A 19,455-nucleotide genomic window follows, 5' to 3' on the forward strand; every position below is an offset into this window, starting at 1 on the left:
GTAAAAGACTCAACATGTATATCTGGATAATTTTGTAAATCATGAAATACTTATAGTGTCGTACATATACGTATGAATATCATGTCGTGCATAGGTACATGTGTTCATAACATCATCATGCCTCTGAGGGCATCCCATCATATCATCTCGGCCATTGTGAGCAAAATCATCAACGTATATCCCATATATATATATATATATATATATATATATATATAGAGAGAGAGAGAGAGAGAGATAGATATATGTGTATATAATATCATCTGGTATAGATAGATAGATAGATATATATACGTGTATATAATATCATCTGGTTATAGGTCAATGTGCATGTATAAATGCATGAAATGCATATGAAAATACGTTAATAAAATCTCTCGGTACGTCATAAGACCATTATGCCTCTTATTAATATCATGAAGTAAACTTTACCAACTTATTACCCTAAATGTTCATGTTTAGTTAATTACTCGACATAAACAAATTTTGTTTACAAAATATATACATTTCACCTTAAAAGACTCTCAATTCATTAATTGTATCTTCAATCAAGGGATTTAGTTACACCATTTTCCTTTTTTATCTCCTCTCTCCCATCTTCTCTCCAGATGCAATTGAATGTGCACCAAACTGTTTAATACTGACACTTTGATTTATGCTTCGGAAACTTGAACATCCCTCATTGTTTTGTATTGCTACGAGAGAGTTCACCATAAGAAGCAACACTTTCTTTTTTTTTAAATAAGCAAAAGGGAATTCAAAGAAATGAAAAATCATGTCACAATCCAACAATTGGCCCAACTGACAGAAAATCAGTTAACCATAAAATAGAAAAAAAATAGTCGGCATTGATATTAATCTATGCTTCCCTTGACACATCCATTGAATATCAGTAAAGCAATGCTCGCAACGCCTCGGAAAGCAATTCTCTAATCACTTTTTGCACAGAAAATTCATAAAGGAGACTCCAGTTAATAAATATTTTTTTCCGCCTTAATATACGGTAATCTTCCTATACGAAAATCAATAATTACCATCTTCTCAATGTCTAACATCTGTAATAGGAATAAAATATCGAATCAAATTATAATACCAATCACCAAATATCCACCAGTCTTAATTTCACACTTACATTTAGTCTGTTCTTCTATAAATAAACAAGCCAAAAATCTGTACCAATACATCCTTTTAAAGTTCACAAAAGAAGTTTCAATTTTATAAGAAAATAGATGAAAATGGCTTCAGATTCAGCCACTTCTCTGTTCTTGACCCTATTCCTTATTACACAAATATAATTTTTATACAAATGTTATACAATATGTGTTTTGTATACTTTGTATCTCATTTATACATTATAAAAGTAAATTTCATACAACTAATTATATATTATACAACGTATCTACAACTTATCTATATTATTTATACCCAGTTATATACAACTACAATATCTTACCACTTAGATACAATTTATACAAATTTTATACAATATGTCTTTTGTATATTTTGTACCTGATTTATACATAGTAAAAACAAATTTCATACAACTAATTATATATTATACAACTTATCTACAACTTTCATATATTATTTCTACTCAGTTATATACAACTACAATATCATACAACTTAAATATAATTTTTATACAATATTTGTTCAACTTTCATACACTAATATATATATATATATATATATATATATATATATATATATATATATATATATATATATATATATAAACAACAGAATATCATTTTTCTACAACTTTACTACAATTTCTGCAGTATAATGTATGTCATTCCTTCTTCTTCTTCTTCGAGTTTCAATCTAAAATTCAGCCAAAATCAAGTCTAATCTTCACCAAAACACCCTTAAAATTGAGATATAAACTCCAAACAATATTCCCAATTGTTTGCAACAGCACCCAATCCAAACAAATAATGGTTTTTGAAAATCCAAATTCGAATTCAAAGTTTCAAAGTTTTTTAATGGCTGTCAATGGTGGAATTGCTGCTCTCTTTTCCTTTGCTTTACATTACTGGAATTAGGGATTGAGAGATAGAGAGAGACGTAGAGAGAATTCTCAATTGTTTGCAACAACACCCAATTCAAACAAATAATATTTTTTGAAAACCCAAATTCGAATTCAAAACTTCTTTGCTGCTCTCTTTTTCTTTGCTCTACATTACTGGAATTAGGGATTGAGAGAAATAGAGAGAGACAGAGAGAGCGCATGAGGGGGAGAGAATAAGGACGGGAAATAATTGATTCCTAATATAAAAAGAGACTCATTTAATTCCTAAAGTGTATATAATTGGTCAATTTGTATATATGAGGTAATTAAATTGAAACTTGAGTAGGGAGAGTAATAAAGTTTCCAATAGTGTATAGGTATGTAACATCCCTTTATTTAAATACTTTCTCTAAAATATTGCTAGAAACACTATTAGAAACAAATATAAGAAAAAACAAGTGACAGATGGTCAATTAAATAAAGTAATATTGCGGACACATTTGTCATTTTCCAAATCTTGTCAAGTTTGGGAAATTTTTTAAAACATTGTGTTTGTGGTTATTTCAACCGAAATCTCCTATTTGCTTGCTCCTTTCACACTTGCATCTCCTCAACAATGACCATAATGTAATAGCACAACCTTATGTATTGATGCTAGCTAATATATGTATCTGTTTTGGAACCAAAAAAAGTAGTAATAAGATGCAACACTGTAACAGCCACAATTAGTTGACATTTGCCACTAGATAAGAAGACAAGATTTGTTGGCATAGCCAATTTCATCCACAGCCTACTCACTCGGGTTCAAGCAATGTGGTGGCTAGTATGTACATATTACATATACAATCAACAGTAGATGTGATATAATCACACAATAGTCTATATGGCAATAACATCTCTTAGACCAAATCTCAATATAAGCAAATACACACACCATGATGATCGCGTCTCCTTCGCGTTTATAAGTTCACACTTTAAGCATAACCTTGGGATAGGGTTCTCTTCTGTTGAAAACATCATTTAGAACTGTTTTTGAGATTAAAGAAGCTTTCAGCAAATTCAAGGCCTGCAGAAGTTAATACCATCAACGACGATTCGATAAAATTATTAAATAAACCACGCATGTTAGGTCCATTGTACATTTGAATCTTTTTGGCAGTCTCCATAATGTATAAATGAATTTATGGTTTTCAACCTGCGTTCTTCTGCTTCTGCTCAAGTTATCATTACTTTCTACGTTATAGTCAGTTCAATTCTATCATTTGCTTGCAACTTTTATGATGTGCAGAAGCCTCTTAACTCTCTGCCGACTGATTTAACAAGTTTAGAAGATGCCAATTTTCCATAGAGGCCCTTCTTTTCTAGCTTCTCTTTCTTTCTTCTGTTTTCCAATTTGGGGGTTGCATTGGTGGATGAAGGGTGGCTTCCAAGGGTACCCCGCTTCAGATTCATTCTTATTCAGAGGACTATGAGAATCAAGCTTTTCTTTTCCCCTCCAGTAAGTGCATAGAGGGGAGTGGGCATTCAGCTATTGAGAGGACTCCTATTGTCTTTCTTTTGTTATAGTGGAGTCTCTGACCCCATTTTGTTGCACTACTGGAGATGACCCCCGGCCAACTACTTTCTCAAGCGAAAATGGAAACAAGCCTACTAAGTGATTCCATTTATCACTTACGTTATTTCTAAAGTCAGAAATAAATTTTTAGAATTTAAGCACGAAATGATTGTTAATCTCAAAATGTATTATGTTCACCCACCATAATAAGAGCAAACCCAAAAAGAATTCCAAATGTCTAGCAACAGATAATGAAAGGGATCAAGTAGAAGGCATACCTCATACTCTCCAATGAATACAGTGCGCTCCTCCAAGTCACTGGTTGACACCTTCATTTGATTAAGAAGAGTTATGATTGAGGTAGAGGAAAACTGAGTCACTAGAAGATTATCCAATATCATAAATGTTGCAGGTCCTTTCAAGTATCCTTCACCCTTTATAGTTTCTCCTGATGGAGATTTCGGGTCCAAAATGATCGCCAAACGTCTAGCTTCTTCCTCAGACTCTATTGATTCCAAAGTGACAGCTAAATTGCTTGCTTTTTCCTCATATTCTATCGATGATTCCTCGATTTTTTTAGCGTTCCTTACTAATTCTAAACCTCCATAGCGATCATATCTGTATTTTGGGCATTCCTCTTCCACCCGAAGAATATGACTGTCAAAACCAGAGTATGGGAACAATTTCGGAGAGAGTAGCCTAGTTTTGCACTCTTCTGATTTCATATAGTTTTCTGAACTCAAATTTTCAGCACCCTTGTACAAATTATCGATGCACCCAAGTCTTGAGTTGCCACCTAGAAGCTTTACCACAGCCCCTAAAGGGAAGGCAAGGAAACTGAAAAGGAAGTCTACAAGCTTGACCCCAGCTTCCGCATACAGAACTTTTTGCTTACTTTTGCTTACTATAAGCTTCAGGCTCACACTATTTGAGTTTTGAGACACGGCCTTCTTGTCTAACTTGGCAGTTAGGGAATCTTCAAACTTTGATGTATCTTTCACCCAATTCCCCTGGCTATTCAATACCATATTTGTCAAAGGTGTCTTGGAGAGCAATGAAACTTTCAGCAGTTGAAGCACCTACATTAGGTTATGCATCAAGTGATGAGGTAGGGAAGTTAACTAAACCAGAATAAAACAAGAAACAATGTGAATTCAAACAAAAAGAAGAGGCAAGTAAAAACGCCAAAGTTTTATTGTGGTAATGGATGATACAAATGGATACCTCAGATAACCAAGAAATTAGCAAATGAAAGCGTCTTAATTATAACCTTTCAATCTTGCCTATGTTCTTCTAATTGTTTTTTTAAGGGAAAAGGGTCCAAATATTGTTTACATTTAACCTCCGTTATACTTTCAGGACATATATACCCTCACCGTTAGTAAAGTATAAATCTACCCTAATATTTAAGGGAGGTCCACATGGCCTCACATTTCAATTAGGTGGACGCCATGTGAAATGACACCTCACTACCCTAACCCCATTTTACCGCCTCCCCCAATACTTTCTCTTCCCCTTCAATTTCTTATGCCGCCACCACTTGTCCCACTCAATTTAATCAACATAGGCCCTCTTTGTTTTCCAGGTTACTGCAACTTCATTACTTGGAAGCAATGATAAAATATACACTGTAACCTTACTTCTTTAATGGATCTATGATAAGGGTGGCAAGTGTGCCGGTCCGGGCCCAAGCCAGTGGGCTAAGTGTGCCGGGACCGGTAGGACCGCTAGAAGTGGGCTTGGGCCGGTTCTTGCCTAGGAACCGTTAGAACCGGGACCGGACCGGGACCTTGGCAGGCCCAACGGTAATTTTAAAATTTAGCTATTTCAAAAAGGAGCTGTTGGACTTTAAAACATAGTCGTTGGCTATTTAGAAAATAGCCATTTAGCCCCCCCAACTTTGTTTTAACCCTAAACTTTTTATAATTACACTTTTCCCCTATTTTCAACTATAGATACCCATCATTCTTTAATTTTTCTTACAAAATCAATATCATTCTATCACAATATCTCTCTAATTTTCTTCTATACTTGCTACTATTGCTTACTTTATTCCAAAAAACAGTAAAAAAAATATTGAGGTTGTTACAATTTGTGAAAAAATTGTGAAGTTGGTGAATTGAAGTCTTCAACGATAATCAATTTTCAACAAGTTGTTCGTCAATTTGGTAAACTCGTTCCAACTCTTAAGTCTTAATATTATAGTTTTGTTTGTTTTATTTATTTACTATCACTTGATTATTAAGATGTCTTCCTTAAGAAATATTTTTAGTAAAAATAAGAATAAGGGAAAATCCAAGACTGACGAATCTAGTGGTACTGTTGTTCCTCCTCCCCTGCCCCCGGCTCCAGAACCAAACCTCATATCTGTCATACACCTGCTATTCTTGATACCGATAATAGTTTATTACAATTTACCGAGAGTCAATTTTTTCATAATATTGCATCCGGTGAACATTTAGACCATGAATTAATGAATGCTCTTTATTCTAATAATTATAATACTATTGATGAAAATGATGATGAGGAAATTGATCTTGATGAAACTCAACCGGATGATGATACACCCACTAGTCCAGCTCCTGATGTTAACCCAACTAGTGATACCGCTGCTAATCCAATTGAAGACCCATCTGATACTCCTGTTACTGCCCCTACTTTTTCTAGACAACCTACCAAACGACAGGAAACATCTCCTGTTTGGCCATTTTTTACTCAACTAGTTCCACAAAATAAGGCTAAATGTAAAACTTGTGGTATGGAGTTAGTTTTTAAATATTTTGGATTGCGGGGGAAATTTGACTAGACACATAAAAAAACACCCTAAAGATAAAGTCGGATATGAATGTCTGAAAGCTTTGGCCGAGGGGAAAAGTGTATCTAGTCCTAGTCAGGCTGACCGTAAAGAGCGATATTTATAAATATAAGCATGAATATGAACAATATTTGCACTATTATTTACCCATATAAATTATCGTGTGGCTATTACAACCGATATTGGTAGAAGTGGCAACGACTGTGATTACCTTACTGTTACCCGTCATTGGATTGATGAAGATTGGATAATACAAAAGGGCATAATTGCTTGTAGAATAATTGCTTCACGTCACACTGGGTAGTTTATTGCTAGCACAGTTACGGATATTTGCAGATATTTTTGCATTAGTGATAAAATAATGTCGTTTTAATAGATAATGCTACTAATAACACAAATGTTATAGACTTGCTTACCACTACGCTTAATCCTGCATTTAGTAACATTTTTCATGTTAGATGTATTTGTCATATTTACCATTAATTGTGGGTGATGGTATGAGAATTTTAAATATTCAAATTGAAAAGGTTAAAATGGCTCTTAACTGGCCTTTTCATTTAAACCGTAGAAGTCGACTTAGAGAATATTTTAAAAGATGTGATGAATGTGGCCTAAGAAAAAGAAAGGTTCCTAAACCTTGCCCAACTAGACGTTGCATATGAATATAGATATGAAAGTTTGGTTGTTGCATATGAATATAAAAACCCCGTAAACTCAACACTTAATGCACATGTAAGTGATGATGACGAGCACCTTACGAATGGGGATTGGGCTAATGTTAAAATGCTTGTTGATTTTTTAGAAAAAATTCATATTGCTACAAATGAATTTTCTGGGCAATATTATCCTACTATTTCTAACTGTTTAGTTTATTGCAAAACTTGCAAATTTGTTTGCTCATTTTTCAGATGGTGGGAAAATTTATAAACTTGCTATTGATTCTATGAGAAAAAAGTTTAAAAAATATTTTTCCCTATTCCCCCTATTTATGGTGTTGCTGCTTTATTAAATCCTTGTATGAAATTAGGAGGTCCTCAATTTTGGTATGAAACTGTTTATAATGGTTTAGCACTTGAAAATGATGAGTTGCCTAAACTTCCGGAAGCAATAACCTCAATAAAAATAAATGCTCAAACTATTTATAATGCTTATCAAGTTGCATTAAATCATGCTAGACCAAATGTTCCAACTCCTTCTTCTTCTGATTCTCAATCTTCTAACAGAACTGCGGGAGTAAGATGACTTAGTGCTTGGGCAGGGTTTAGGGGTTCTTTTGGTTCTAGTAGTAATGATTTTTCACAACTAAATGAGCTTGAAGTTTATTTGTCGCAGCAACTTGACGAAGTGAATCCTGACGGCTCCTTTAATATTTTGCAATGGTGGAAGGACAAAGAAAAATACTTTCTGGTTCTTTCAAGGATGGCCCGAGACATTTTAACTATTCAAGCTTCAACAGTGGCATCGGAGAGCGCTTTCAGTCAAGCAAGACTTCAAATAGGTGATTATAGAGCGTCTATGAGGGAGAGCTTGGAAAAATCAGTACTTTTCAGAGATTGGATCCGTTCAGAAAGAAGAAATTTTGGACTTGCTGAATCACAACCAGAGGAAGACGAATCATACGAAGAAATGCTGGCTGAACTTGCTAAGGATGCTGCTTCGCCCGACAATGGAAGCGGCGATGACCAAGCTACTTTTCCGCCACCACCAACGGAAATTCCTCCGAACGTTGAAGGATTATGAAGTTTTTAAGAGATAGCATGTAACTTGTATGACAAAAATTAGTATGTATTATGTAACTTGTATTTTAGCACATCTTGATTAGTTTCTTTTTCTTCTCAATGGTGGTATTAGCACCTTGTTGTGCTTATCCCATACGGGGAGGAAGACTAAGAAAAATATTGTCATGTTTTTTAATGTTATAATAAAATTACAAGGCATTGCTTTGAATATCTTTTTATAATATTTTTGTCTTTAAATTTGAATTAAAAAATTAGGTCACAATTCTATAATAAATTTACAAGGCATTGCCTTAGATATTTTTTTAACATCTTTTTGTCTCTAATTTCTATTTAATTTTTTTTTTAAATCACTATTTAGCCGTTGGTCTCACTTAGCCCGCGGGCCCGGCCCGTTTAGCATGGGACCATGAGTTCGTGGGCCCGGTCCTAGGCTGGCTCCTACAAAAAAAGCGTTTAGCCCGGGATTGCTAAGCCCTTTTATTTAAGGACCGGGACCGTGGCCCACGAGACCGGCCCACTTGCCACCCCTAATCTATAATTGTTGAAGTTGTGACAAAAAAGAAGTGCCCAATCATATTTATGTGCCTAAAACAAAAAACTTGGGTGATGCAGAAATTTGTATTTGTCATTCTGTTTATACCCTGCATTGACAGACATTTTTTAACCATAAGGAAGATAATGGAAATAATAGGGGTTTCTTTTCTCACAATTCTTTCTTTGTTTTGGGTGATTTCCTTACTATTTCAATCCCTCACACAACAGCAGAAGAAATACACACTAAAAAACTAAGAAAAATAATTGACTGATCTTTGTCACATGTTATCTATAACAGATTAGTATAAGTGGGCAACCAAACCATGATAACCCAAAGAAAGCTTTATTTCCTTTATTTTTTTTTCGGCTTAGGGACAAAAGAATCCCTTATCAATAATGTAAGTTAGCTCCAAAAAATTACGGCGAAGAAGTGTCAATGGTATTGGTATACTGCAGCATAAGTATAAGTTATCTCCAAGCAATTACTGCGAAGAAGTGTCAATGGTATTTGTATACTGCAGCATACGTATAAGTTAGCTCCAAGCAATTTAAAGTAAGGGGACAAGTGGTGGCGGTGTAAGAAATGGAAGGGGAAGAAATAGTAACACAGAAGGGGTAAAATGGGGTTAGGGTGCTGAGGTGGCATGCCACGTGGCGTCCACCTCATCGAAATGTCAGGCCATGTGGACCTCCATTAAAAATATGGGTACATTTGAATACTTTGCTAACGGTATGGGTATATATATCTCAAAAGTATGACAAAGGTTAAATGTAAACATTATCTGAAATTAGAGGGATAAATCTGGCCCTTTCCGCTTTCTTTAATGAGAAACTCTTAGTGATCAATATTATATATATTAATAGAGCAAAATGGTGCATTCAATGAGTACATGCATCACAAATCCTAACAGATCCCTACTCCAAGAGTTGGGGGAACAAGAAGAAACGCAATAGTTCTTCAATAGTTCATCAACTATTCAAGAACTGTGTGTTAGTTTCTCTCTAAACCTTAATTCTAAACAAGGGCTGAAGAAAAACCTATAGCAGCAGATGGTAAAATTTAACGTTTCAATAAAGTGATCTAAATTGTGCTTGCTTAAAATGAAAACCATAAGAAGAAAGCACGGACAATGTGTTAAAGGAAAGAGTTAAATGCAAACTAAGTTGACATTCCAATTTAAGCACTTCTGCCATGCAATTTTATTCTTCCTAGGCATTAATGACATGCTCAAATTGAGCAGTAATATGTCTTATATGAACAATAAGACAAAGTTCAGAGCATTTAGCCATTTAAGCCAACCAATTGGAGGAAAATATTTTTCCTCCTCCAATAAGTTCATCAGAAAAATATTTTCCAAAACATTTAAGCCAACTAAACATGGGAAAATTGAAAAACAGTTTCAGGAAATTGTTTTTGTTCATACCAAACACACCCAAATTAAAAGAGTTTAGCCATCGCTCCTCCCGTCGGTGCAACTCTTCTAGGCTGGACCTTACTGATTGTCTAACCTGCGACCATTCTAATACTTAAATTTTTATGTTTCTCTCAAGGCTGACTAATAGTACAGCCTGACCTTTCTAACCAAATGCGATGATAAACCAGATAATAGTTGGAAGGAGAATCAGTGATTTCAGAACTGCTCTTATGAAATTATCTTGTAGTACTAGTTAAGGACTTTAAAAATAACAACGGCATGCATAGTCCAACATATTAGGTAAAGACATTACCTCTTTAGTGCCAACTTCTACGGTCTTTGCCTCGATTTCGTTCTTGTCACTGACACCAAGCTTTTCAAACAAAGCAGTTAAGCTAGCAGTTGAGGCTGGCATTATCTGTAAATCATCAGTGATCATAAAGCTCGCTGCACCACTCTTCAGAAAAACTCCATCCCCACCTTCTCCCCCAGAACTTGTATCCTCTCCCTTCATGTTAACACTTCTTGGTGATCTCATTGGAGAACCACAACGGCAATGTGCATTCTCAAAGAGACTATAAAAGTCATCACAAGAGTATGAAGAACATGCAAACAACTTCCCTGCAATCTCTGAATGATCAACATTGAGCTTCAACTTTTCACATTGAACTTCTGATGCGTTTCGGGGCATGATCAACATGGATTTGCAATAGCTTGTACGCAAGAACCTAGGCTCAAGAGAATAAACACTGGCGTAGATGCGGCTAATGGACCCCAGTTGAACCATATCTTTATCAAGAAGTCTTAGGACTGCGCCTAAAGGGACTGTTAAGAATGAAAATAGTGTTTCAATGAACTCATGGTCCGACTCTGCAAAGATTACTCGGTTTCTAGTCTTGTCAATCATAACCTTAAGTTTGATAACCTGAAATTGAAGAATCCAAATAGTCATAACTTTAAGCATGCTTGCAGTAATTGCTATTTGCCACTTTCTCCAACCATTTTGTTCGGCATTATTTGACTAGACATGGAAGTCAGGAGTATAATTTTAACATATAAGTTAAATACACATAGAATATTTTTTTTGTTTTTTTTTTGATAAGTTAATGCATTTCATAGAAGGCATCAAGAAGATGCAAATTCAGAAATTACAGAGCAAAGGAATAGCGAAAAAAGAAGAAGACAATGTTAGCTCTATTACAAAAGGCCTAATCTAAAGTTAAGGAGCTAACAAAGTCCAAAAAAGATTCAGGTGAATTGACAGGGGAGAGATTACTCCAACTACAAAGACTTGTTAAACATCTAGCCTTAAGAACGTAATTTGGAGTAGTAATGCCTTCAAAGCATCTAGAGTTTCTTTCTGTCCAGACACACCAGAAAATGCAAGCAGGGATCATCTTCCAAACTTTCCTGATGGATTTCCCGACCTTCCATGAGCTCCAGCTAACCATGGCATCTTTAACACTCTCAGGCATAACCCATTTAAGACCAAAAGTTGAGATGAACATGTTCCATACATCTGCAACAACTGTACAGTGTAGAAAAAGATGTCTATTGGTCTCTAAGGCATGTTGACACATGTAGCATCTGTTGACTATGGGGATGCCTCTTCTGCTAAGATTGTCTTGAGTGAGCGATGCTTCATGGAGGGCTATCCAACTAAAGCAAATCACCTTTGGAGGTAGCTTAGTTTTCCAAATTAATTTCCATGGCCAATCGATTAACAATTCATTTTGAGTACATTGCATGTAGTAGCCTGCCTTCACAGAGTACTTGCCATTGGCTTTATTCCCCCAAATGAGTCTGTCCGATGCCTGTTCATTAATTAAGACTGTCCCTAGTCTTTCCAGTAGGTTGAGAAGATCCTGCATCTCCCAATCTTGTATGTTCCTCCTGAACAAAGGATTCCAGGAATAATCAGCTCTGTTTTGTGAAATGGTTGACTGTTTACTTGTGGATATTGAATAGAGGTTCGGAAAATCAGCTTGCAATGTTGAGTCCCCCAGCCATTTATCTTCCCAGAACCTTATTTTTGCTCCATTGCCTACCTTAAACTTGCATTGGTGATAAAACTCCACCCCTAGCTTGCTGATATACTTCCAAGGTCCTACTCCATATGGTGATCAAGCAACCTTGGTACTCCAATGATTTTTATTGCCATGTTTTGCAGTTACCACCTCCTTCCAAAGGGCGTGATCCTCTTGTGAATATCTTCACAGCCATTTCATAAGCATGCTCTTATTATGGACAATGAGATCTCTAATTCCCAGGCCACCTTGTGACTTTGGTAGAGTTACTTTTTTCCAATTAACCAAGTGGAATTTATGAGTTTTGCTGCCTCCTTCCCAAAGAAAATTCCTCCTGTATTTGTCTATCTGCTTCAGCACCTTTCCGGGGATGGGAAATAAAGACATAAGATAGGTGGGAAGGCTATCCAATACACTGTTGATGAGTGTGAGTCTCCCTCCCATAGAAAGGTATTGCATTTGCCAGTTAGCTAGTCTTCTTTCAATTTTTTCAGTGACTCCACTCCATATATCATATGACTTGAACTTTGCTCCCAGCGGAAGCCCCAGATACATAGTTGGTAGTGGGCCAGTACTACAGCAAAGAATGTCAGCCAGGCCCTCCAGATTAAAAACATCATTGACAGGATAAATGACACTCTTCATCATATTAATGTGTAAACCTGAAAGAGCTTCAAAAATAAGCAAGGTCAGATTTAAATGCAGCACTTGAGATTCTTCAGCCCCACAAAAAATTAGGGTGTCACCTGCGTATAGCAGATGTGAGACAGTCACCCTATTGGCCTATTCCCAGACCTGTTACCAACTTCAAAGCCTTTGAACCATTGTAAATTCTTGGCTTTATTTAGCATGTTACTGAGACCTTCCATGGCAATGATGAAGAGAAAAGGTGATAGAGGATCCCCTTGCCTAAGACCCTTTTGAGGAGAGAAGAAGCCGGTTGGGCTTGAATTAACCAAGAGGGAGTACTTCACGGTGGTAGTGCAGAACTTAATCCATTTGTTTCCAAAACCCATTTTCCTCAGCATCATAAAGAGAAAATTCCAGTTTAGCTGGTCAAAGGCTTTCTCTATATCCAGTTTGCATAAGAGACCAGCTTCCCTTGATTTAAGTTTCCAATCCAGAATCTCATTAGCAACTAGAGATGCATCTGTAATCTGCCTTCCTTTAATGAAAGCATTTTGCTGCCCAGAAATAAGTTTCCAAATGACTTTCTTCAGTCTTCCAGCAAGCAGCTTTGCAACGATTTTATACACACTTCCTATTAGACTTATTGGTCTAAAATCTCTGAGTTCCATAGCCCCTTTCTTCTTTGGAATCAGAGCGATGAAGGATGCATTGCAATATCTCACCATCTGGCCATTATGATGGAAGTGATTCACGTTGCCAATAATGTCTGATTTGATGATCTCCCATGCACTTTGGAAGAAAGCCATTGTAAATCCATCTGGGCCAGGGGCCTTATCTGGGGCTCATGCTTTGATGGTTGCTAGAATTTCCTCTTCTGTGAAATCTTTTTCCAGCTCAATTCTCTCATCTTCTGTGATACTTGCTAGACCCTCAAAATTAGCAGTAGGCCTCCAAGGTTCATTCTCAGAATAGAGTGTTTGATAGAATCCCACAATTTCCTCCCTGATCTGATCCTTCTCCTCGATCAAGTCATTACCAACTTTGAGTTTGTCAATGTTGTTTTTTCCTCTGTGGGAGTTAGCTATCTTCTGAAAGTATTTGGTGTTCCTGTCCCCTTCTTTAAGCCAATGGCACCTGAATTTTTGTCTCCATGAAATCTCTTCTGCCTGAGCTAATTTTTGGATGTCAGACTTTAGTGTTACCATTCTGGAAAGTTCTGCTGTAGTGAGTGCCCTGATTTCTGCAGCCTGTTCCAATGCTAAAAGATCATTCAAATCATTGGCTCTTTGTACTTCCACCTTGCCAAAAACTTCTCTGTTCCAGGCAGAGATGTCTTTCTTGAGCAGCTTTAATTTTTGAGTCAGTACGAAGTCAGGATTGCCACTGACTGCATAGCTTTGCCACCACCCCCTTACTCTGTCAAGAAATCCCTCGATCTGTAACTACATGTTCTCAAATTTGAAGTATGAGGGGTTAACCTCCCAGTCTTCACTTTCCAGCATTATAGGCTTATGATCTGAAATAACATTAGGAAGCACCATCTGAGTTACCTTCCTGAAGGTGTCACTCCAGTCATTTGCTATGAGGAACCTATCAATTCTGGAAGCCTGGTGTATGTTTTCACCCCTGGTCCAAGTATAAGTAGCACCATGAAGGGGCAAATCAATAAGGCAAAGATCCTCAATTGTATCAGAGAAGTCTTTCATTGCCTTTGATCTTCTATTGCAATTGAGCCTTTCATGCTCGTATCTGCATACGTTAAAATCACCCTCAATCACCCAATGATCATTCCATAGCCCTCGGATTGCTGCAAGTTCATCCCAAAATACCTTTCTTTCAGGGTTTGTGTGTGGGCCATAGACCCAGTGTTGTCAAAGGCGCGCTTTAAGCGCGCTTAAGCCCTGAAGCGAGGCTCAAAACATGTTGAGCGCTTCGCCTCGCTTTGTGGGCGCTTTAGTGTGGCATCAATGCTTTAAGACATACTTTTCCTTGCCAATGAGTGTAATCCTAAAAAGACGACATTAAACAATTGATATTTCACTTTGTTATAATTTTTTTTCAATTTCTTTGTCCATATATTTGTTAGTCATGCTTATAATTATTAGTCTTAGACTACTTATACATATTTTTACTTTTTCTCCAGTTGCGCCTTTTTTCATTAAAGTCCACGCTTTATTTGCGCTTTGCGCTTAAAGCCCCAAAGGACATTAGAGCTTTTTTACGCTTTTCGCCTTTGATAACACTGCATAGACCCCAGTAAAACACCATCTGAAGTCTTCATGGGCACTTTCTAACATACTGGATATTGTATAGGATCCCTGGTGAATGTCTATACAATTCCAGTTTCTTTTATCCCATAAAATTACCGCCCCGCCCCTGCTATCAATAGCTTGTAGCTCTGCCCATCCAGCCCATCTAGATCCCATCAAATGTTGTGAAAGACAATCTGACCATTCATTGATTTTGGTCTCCTGAATACATATAATATCAGCTCTCCAACTTTGAATTAAAGGCTTCAAAGTTCCCCTCTTTTCCCTTTCATTGAGCCCCCGTACATTCCAACTCAGAATTCGTAATTTCATTCTGAATGGAGTTTGTGAATCCTGCCCCTTTCAAAACTAGGGCTCTTTTCTGAACTTTCTCCACCCTCATAATTCACAAAAAAATTTAGCTTCTCTGATACAACCAAAAAGGAATAGTAAGCAAATCTCTAAGAAACCAATGAAGAGAATGCTTTCTGAACAAGTATTTGCAGAGGGTAAATTGAGAGTTCAGACAATAGAGAAGAGAGAAAGAAGATTGATTTTATTATCATAACCCCTAACTGGTACAACCCATCTCCTATATATCCTGTATCTAATAACAAACTAACAACAGACTGACCTTCCACTTAACCCACTAACTAGTCCGTTATTAGCAATATGGTAATTGACAACTATATCCCTTACTTATTACCGCAGTGACAAAAATACCCTCTTGTATAAAATGAATATAACATTCTCTAGTTCTGCCTCCTTTGACTTTTTCTTCTTTGTTGGTTTCTCTGATAATTTTTTCTGTTGTATTTGCAATTGTCGTCTTTCCTCCATACGTAGAATAATGTCCAAAAACTCATGTTCGAATCCAGCCATGTTAACCCCGACACCATTTTGGTCCATCTTGAAGTCTCAACCACAGAAGGGTTTTGTATAATTTGAGGAGTTGGCCCTTCCTCATGCCATGGAAGAGAGAGAAAATCAGAAGGGGAAGAGAAGTCAGAGTCGGGTTTACTTTCTCAGGTTGTTGGCCTACAGGATCCTTCACACAAATTCTAGCCCAGAGAAGGTGTGTTCTATATTTGGTGTCCAGGTCTGTATCGACAAACCCACCATAGAGATCTCCTATGGTGCGAAAAGTACTCGGCACCATGCATGAAGAGGAATACCGAAGGCTTTAACCCAGTGTGGCTGATCATTCGTTAATGTTGAACCAGTCGCCGGTGACCACCATTCCAGAGTTAAATGGCGACCGTTCCAGAACCAATCACCCGCTAGGATTCTCATTGCCTCCTGTCTTGAGGGGAACTCAAAGAGAAAGAGATTATGGTCCATTGGTGTAATTGTGAGTCCAGCCATTACTTTCCATCTAGAGGTGAACCATTTGTGAATAGTCTCCAATTTTGGGCTGAGATTAAAAGCATCATTGAATCTTCCAACTAGACTTCTGGAAAGAGGATGATTGCCATCTTTCCAAGATGAAGTTGGTGCAGAGTCTGGCCATTTCTGTATAGCTTCTGAGTAGGTTTTTGTTTGAGGTACTGGTGCAGGCACAGTACACACTCGATTCCCCAAATGTCTGAAGATTCTTTCTGCGATCTCCTCCCAACCAGCTCCATATTTTGGTTCAGGGATAATAATGGCAGACTTCCGAGCACCCAGCCAAGTTTCCACTCTCAGGAATCGTCCATGAATGTTGTAGTTTTGATACACCCTGTAAAGATACATTTGTTGTTTCCTCCCCCATCTTCTGTATAAATCCCCGGACCCCTTTGATGCTTGACGCAGTACTGAGCAAATCCACCAGAGGTTGCTCTCGTCCACCTTTATTGTGCTTGTAAAACGTCTGCTTCTTTCTGTGATGGAGAACCAACTGACTCGGTCATCATTAATAGCCGCTACTTCAAAAGATTTAACACTTGTAATAAGGATTAACTTATCACCCATGTTAAAGAGAAGCTATCTAAAAGGTTGAGCACGATTCCCTAGTCAGAGCATTTTGAATTCACATATGGTGAGTGAAATCCGGCCGGAAAAAGGCACCCCGTCGACGGAAAAAAGTAAAAGCTGTCGGAATCTAGAGCTTGATGGATGGGTGGGGTCGGAATAAGGCCGCGAAGAGGCTGTCCAAAGAGAAAAGGATGAAATCTGGCCTGGAATTGGCACACGCGCTGGCGCGTGGTGTCTTTGTTGCCAGAGCTCTGCCGCGCGTGGCGGCGCGTGGAAGGTCGTACACCGGAATTGTTTTCAGGGATAGGCTCGCGTCGCTGTTGTCTCTCGTACGGTGTTTGTAAAAACTCAGGATTCCGGGTTCTAGCATCTGTATGTAGAGAGAGAGTTGATCTTAACAGAACTGTTGTAAATACGCATAGAATATCAAAAGTATCCTTGTATCACAATAAGCCATGTTAGCGTTAAGAAAATGAACCTCACTCCTAACTCAACTCCAGATATTACCTCACGAGGTAAGAATTGCATAAAATCATAAAAGAAGATTACAATTAAAAACCCTCTCCCAACCAATGTCGGACATTTAACAGCTCCCAAACGCCCAAGTCTGGATATTTGAAGCGTGGACAAGATAACACGAGGGTCATATATTAGGTAAACCAAGCTTTAAAATGGATTTTGCTGTAATCCAAAGTTTAAAAAATGGACCTTGGACATAACTCAATCTACAAATTAGCTCATGAAGTGAGATTGCCTATTTATCAATGTGAGATATTTAACACCTGAGCAAGCTTAGGCCAGACCTTTGATACCATGTTAAGAAAATGAACATTTAGCCTAAATCAGCTCAAAAGCTAGCTCATCAGGTTAGGATTGCCCAGATCATATAAAATAACAATATTCCACTTCCCTAATCAATGTATAACACTTGACAGTTAACACAGAATAAGCATGTAAAATAAATAAAAGTATCAATTTTTTTAGCGGAGACAAAAAAATAAAAGAATGTCTAGGAAATTGGAAAAAGCGAATACAAGTTAAAGAGCAAAAATTAAAGAAAGTTGTGTTTAAAATACCGGAGGATCTTCATCAGATTGATGGCGTCTGGTAGACATGTCAACTCAGAATAAGAGAATTTGGGAGCAAAACGATGGTTTTCTGGACTGAGGAGTAAAGAATGTGAGTAAACAACAATGACTCAACTTTACTTATTTGTGATGAACAGGAAAAAGAAAGTCTTTTAATTTTTTTTTAAAAGTCAAGATTCCATTAACTAAACTATTAGGGGTCGTTTGGCTGGCACTCGCGTGTTACACACTAAAAGGGCGACTGAACTCAAAAAATAGAAAGAAAAAAAACGTAAAGCTTTAATTCGATTTTGAACTCATAAGAACTCAATAATGGAAGTTCAGAATTTCTCCTCATATCAGTCCGTTCAAATGTTCTTAATCAATTCCAAGCAGCAAACAATCGACATAAGTTTTAGATTTCAGATCCCATCAACCCAGCATCCAATAACTATTATTGCACTCTGGTTACCATTAAATCTTTGAAATCAGTAGTTGATTTCGAAACTCAACCCAAACAATTATTAACCAGTGATGTCAACTACAAATTCGAGTTAGACATTGAATTTTATCTGTGGCTTGAACAACGAAACCCAACCCTCAAGCCTATTACTTTAAAATAAATATTTTTTTAAAATCAACAATTTTTTTTAACAAAAATGTGGTGTTGTTAAGATCGAAAATTGAATTGTAATTACTGTTTGGGATGTGATTTGGGTGGAGTAATGCTCAAACCACCATTGCCGGAAAAGTTTCGAAGGTTGAAGTCGGAATTACATTTGAATATCGTAACAACCCAGCCGGTCGTTTCATGAGTTATAGCCTCGTTTCCCTCCATTTCTGCTTCTCTATGTGTTGTGTGGTTGTATTTCATCGAATCGTGTTGGTTGGTTCGGATTCGGAGTGGTCTTGGAGTGAAATGAGACACTTAGTCTCCTAGTTAGAAGTTTATGTTGGAAAAGTCAACCGGATGTTGAGTTATGTGTAGAAGATTTCGAATGTGAATTTTGATGGTTCGGATAGCTCCGTTAGGTGATCTCGGAATGTAATTTGGAGTGAAATGAGACACTTAGTCTCCTAGTTAGAAGCTTAAGTTAGAAAAGTCAACCGGATGTTGAGTTATGTGTAGAAGATTTCGAATTTGAATTTTGATGGTTCGGATAGCTCTGTTATGTGATTTCGGAATGTAATTTGGAGGTCCGTGGTAAAATTAGGCTTGAATTGGCGAAATTGGGAATTTGTCGTTTTCCAATCGTTAGTGGAAATCTTGATATCGGGATCGGAATGGAATTCCGGAAATTAGAGTTGATCCGCAGTGTCATTTGTGACGTGTGTGCAAAATGTCATTCGAAGGAGGTTTGGTAGGTTTCGACATCGTTTGCGAAATTCGGAAGTTTGGAAGTTCTTAGACTTAAATCCGAAGGTGATTTGGTGATTTGGTGTTTTGATGTTGTTTT

At 37.1% G+C, this 19,455-nt stretch overlaps 1 protein-coding gene and 1 non-coding gene across 3 annotated transcripts; both read right to left on the bottom strand.

Annotated features, from left to right (window-relative positions):
• Positions 1-616: 616 nt before the first annotated feature.
• LOC138886658 (small nucleolar RNA snoR137) lies at positions 617-724 on the bottom strand. Its single transcript, XR_011405707.1, has one exon. It is a non-coding gene; the product is annotated as a small nucleolar RNA snoR137 (small nucleolar RNA).
• Positions 725-2,724: 2,000 nt separating this feature from the next.
• LOC104213945 (uncharacterized) lies at positions 2,725-18,556 on the bottom strand. 2 transcript variants are annotated; one of them, XM_009763514.2, is made up of 4 exons: positions 18,008-18,556; positions 10,383-10,894; positions 3,845-4,645; positions 2,725-3,077 (listed from the first exon to the last, which is right to left on the bottom strand). In XM_009763514.2, the coding sequence occupies exons 2-4, from the start codon at positions 10,854-10,856 to the stop codon at positions 2,979-2,981; spliced, it is 1,374 nt and encodes a 457-aa protein (XP_009761816.1). In that variant the 5' UTR covers positions 10,857-10,894; positions 18,008-18,556; the 3' UTR covers positions 2,725-2,978. The 2 variants fall into 2 exon arrangements, with proteins under 2 accessions (XP_009761816.1, XP_009761815.1); XM_009763513.2 differs by having other exon boundaries at positions 10,383-10,994; positions 18,008-18,555.
• Between the last annotated feature and the right edge of the window lie 899 nt (positions 18,557-19,455).

This window comes from Nicotiana sylvestris, chromosome 2, assembly GCF_000393655.2.
Source record: "Nicotiana sylvestris chromosome 2, ASM39365v2, whole genome shotgun sequence".
In the NCBI taxonomy this organism is placed as follows: Eukaryota; Viridiplantae; Streptophyta; class Magnoliopsida; order Solanales; family Solanaceae; genus Nicotiana; species Nicotiana sylvestris.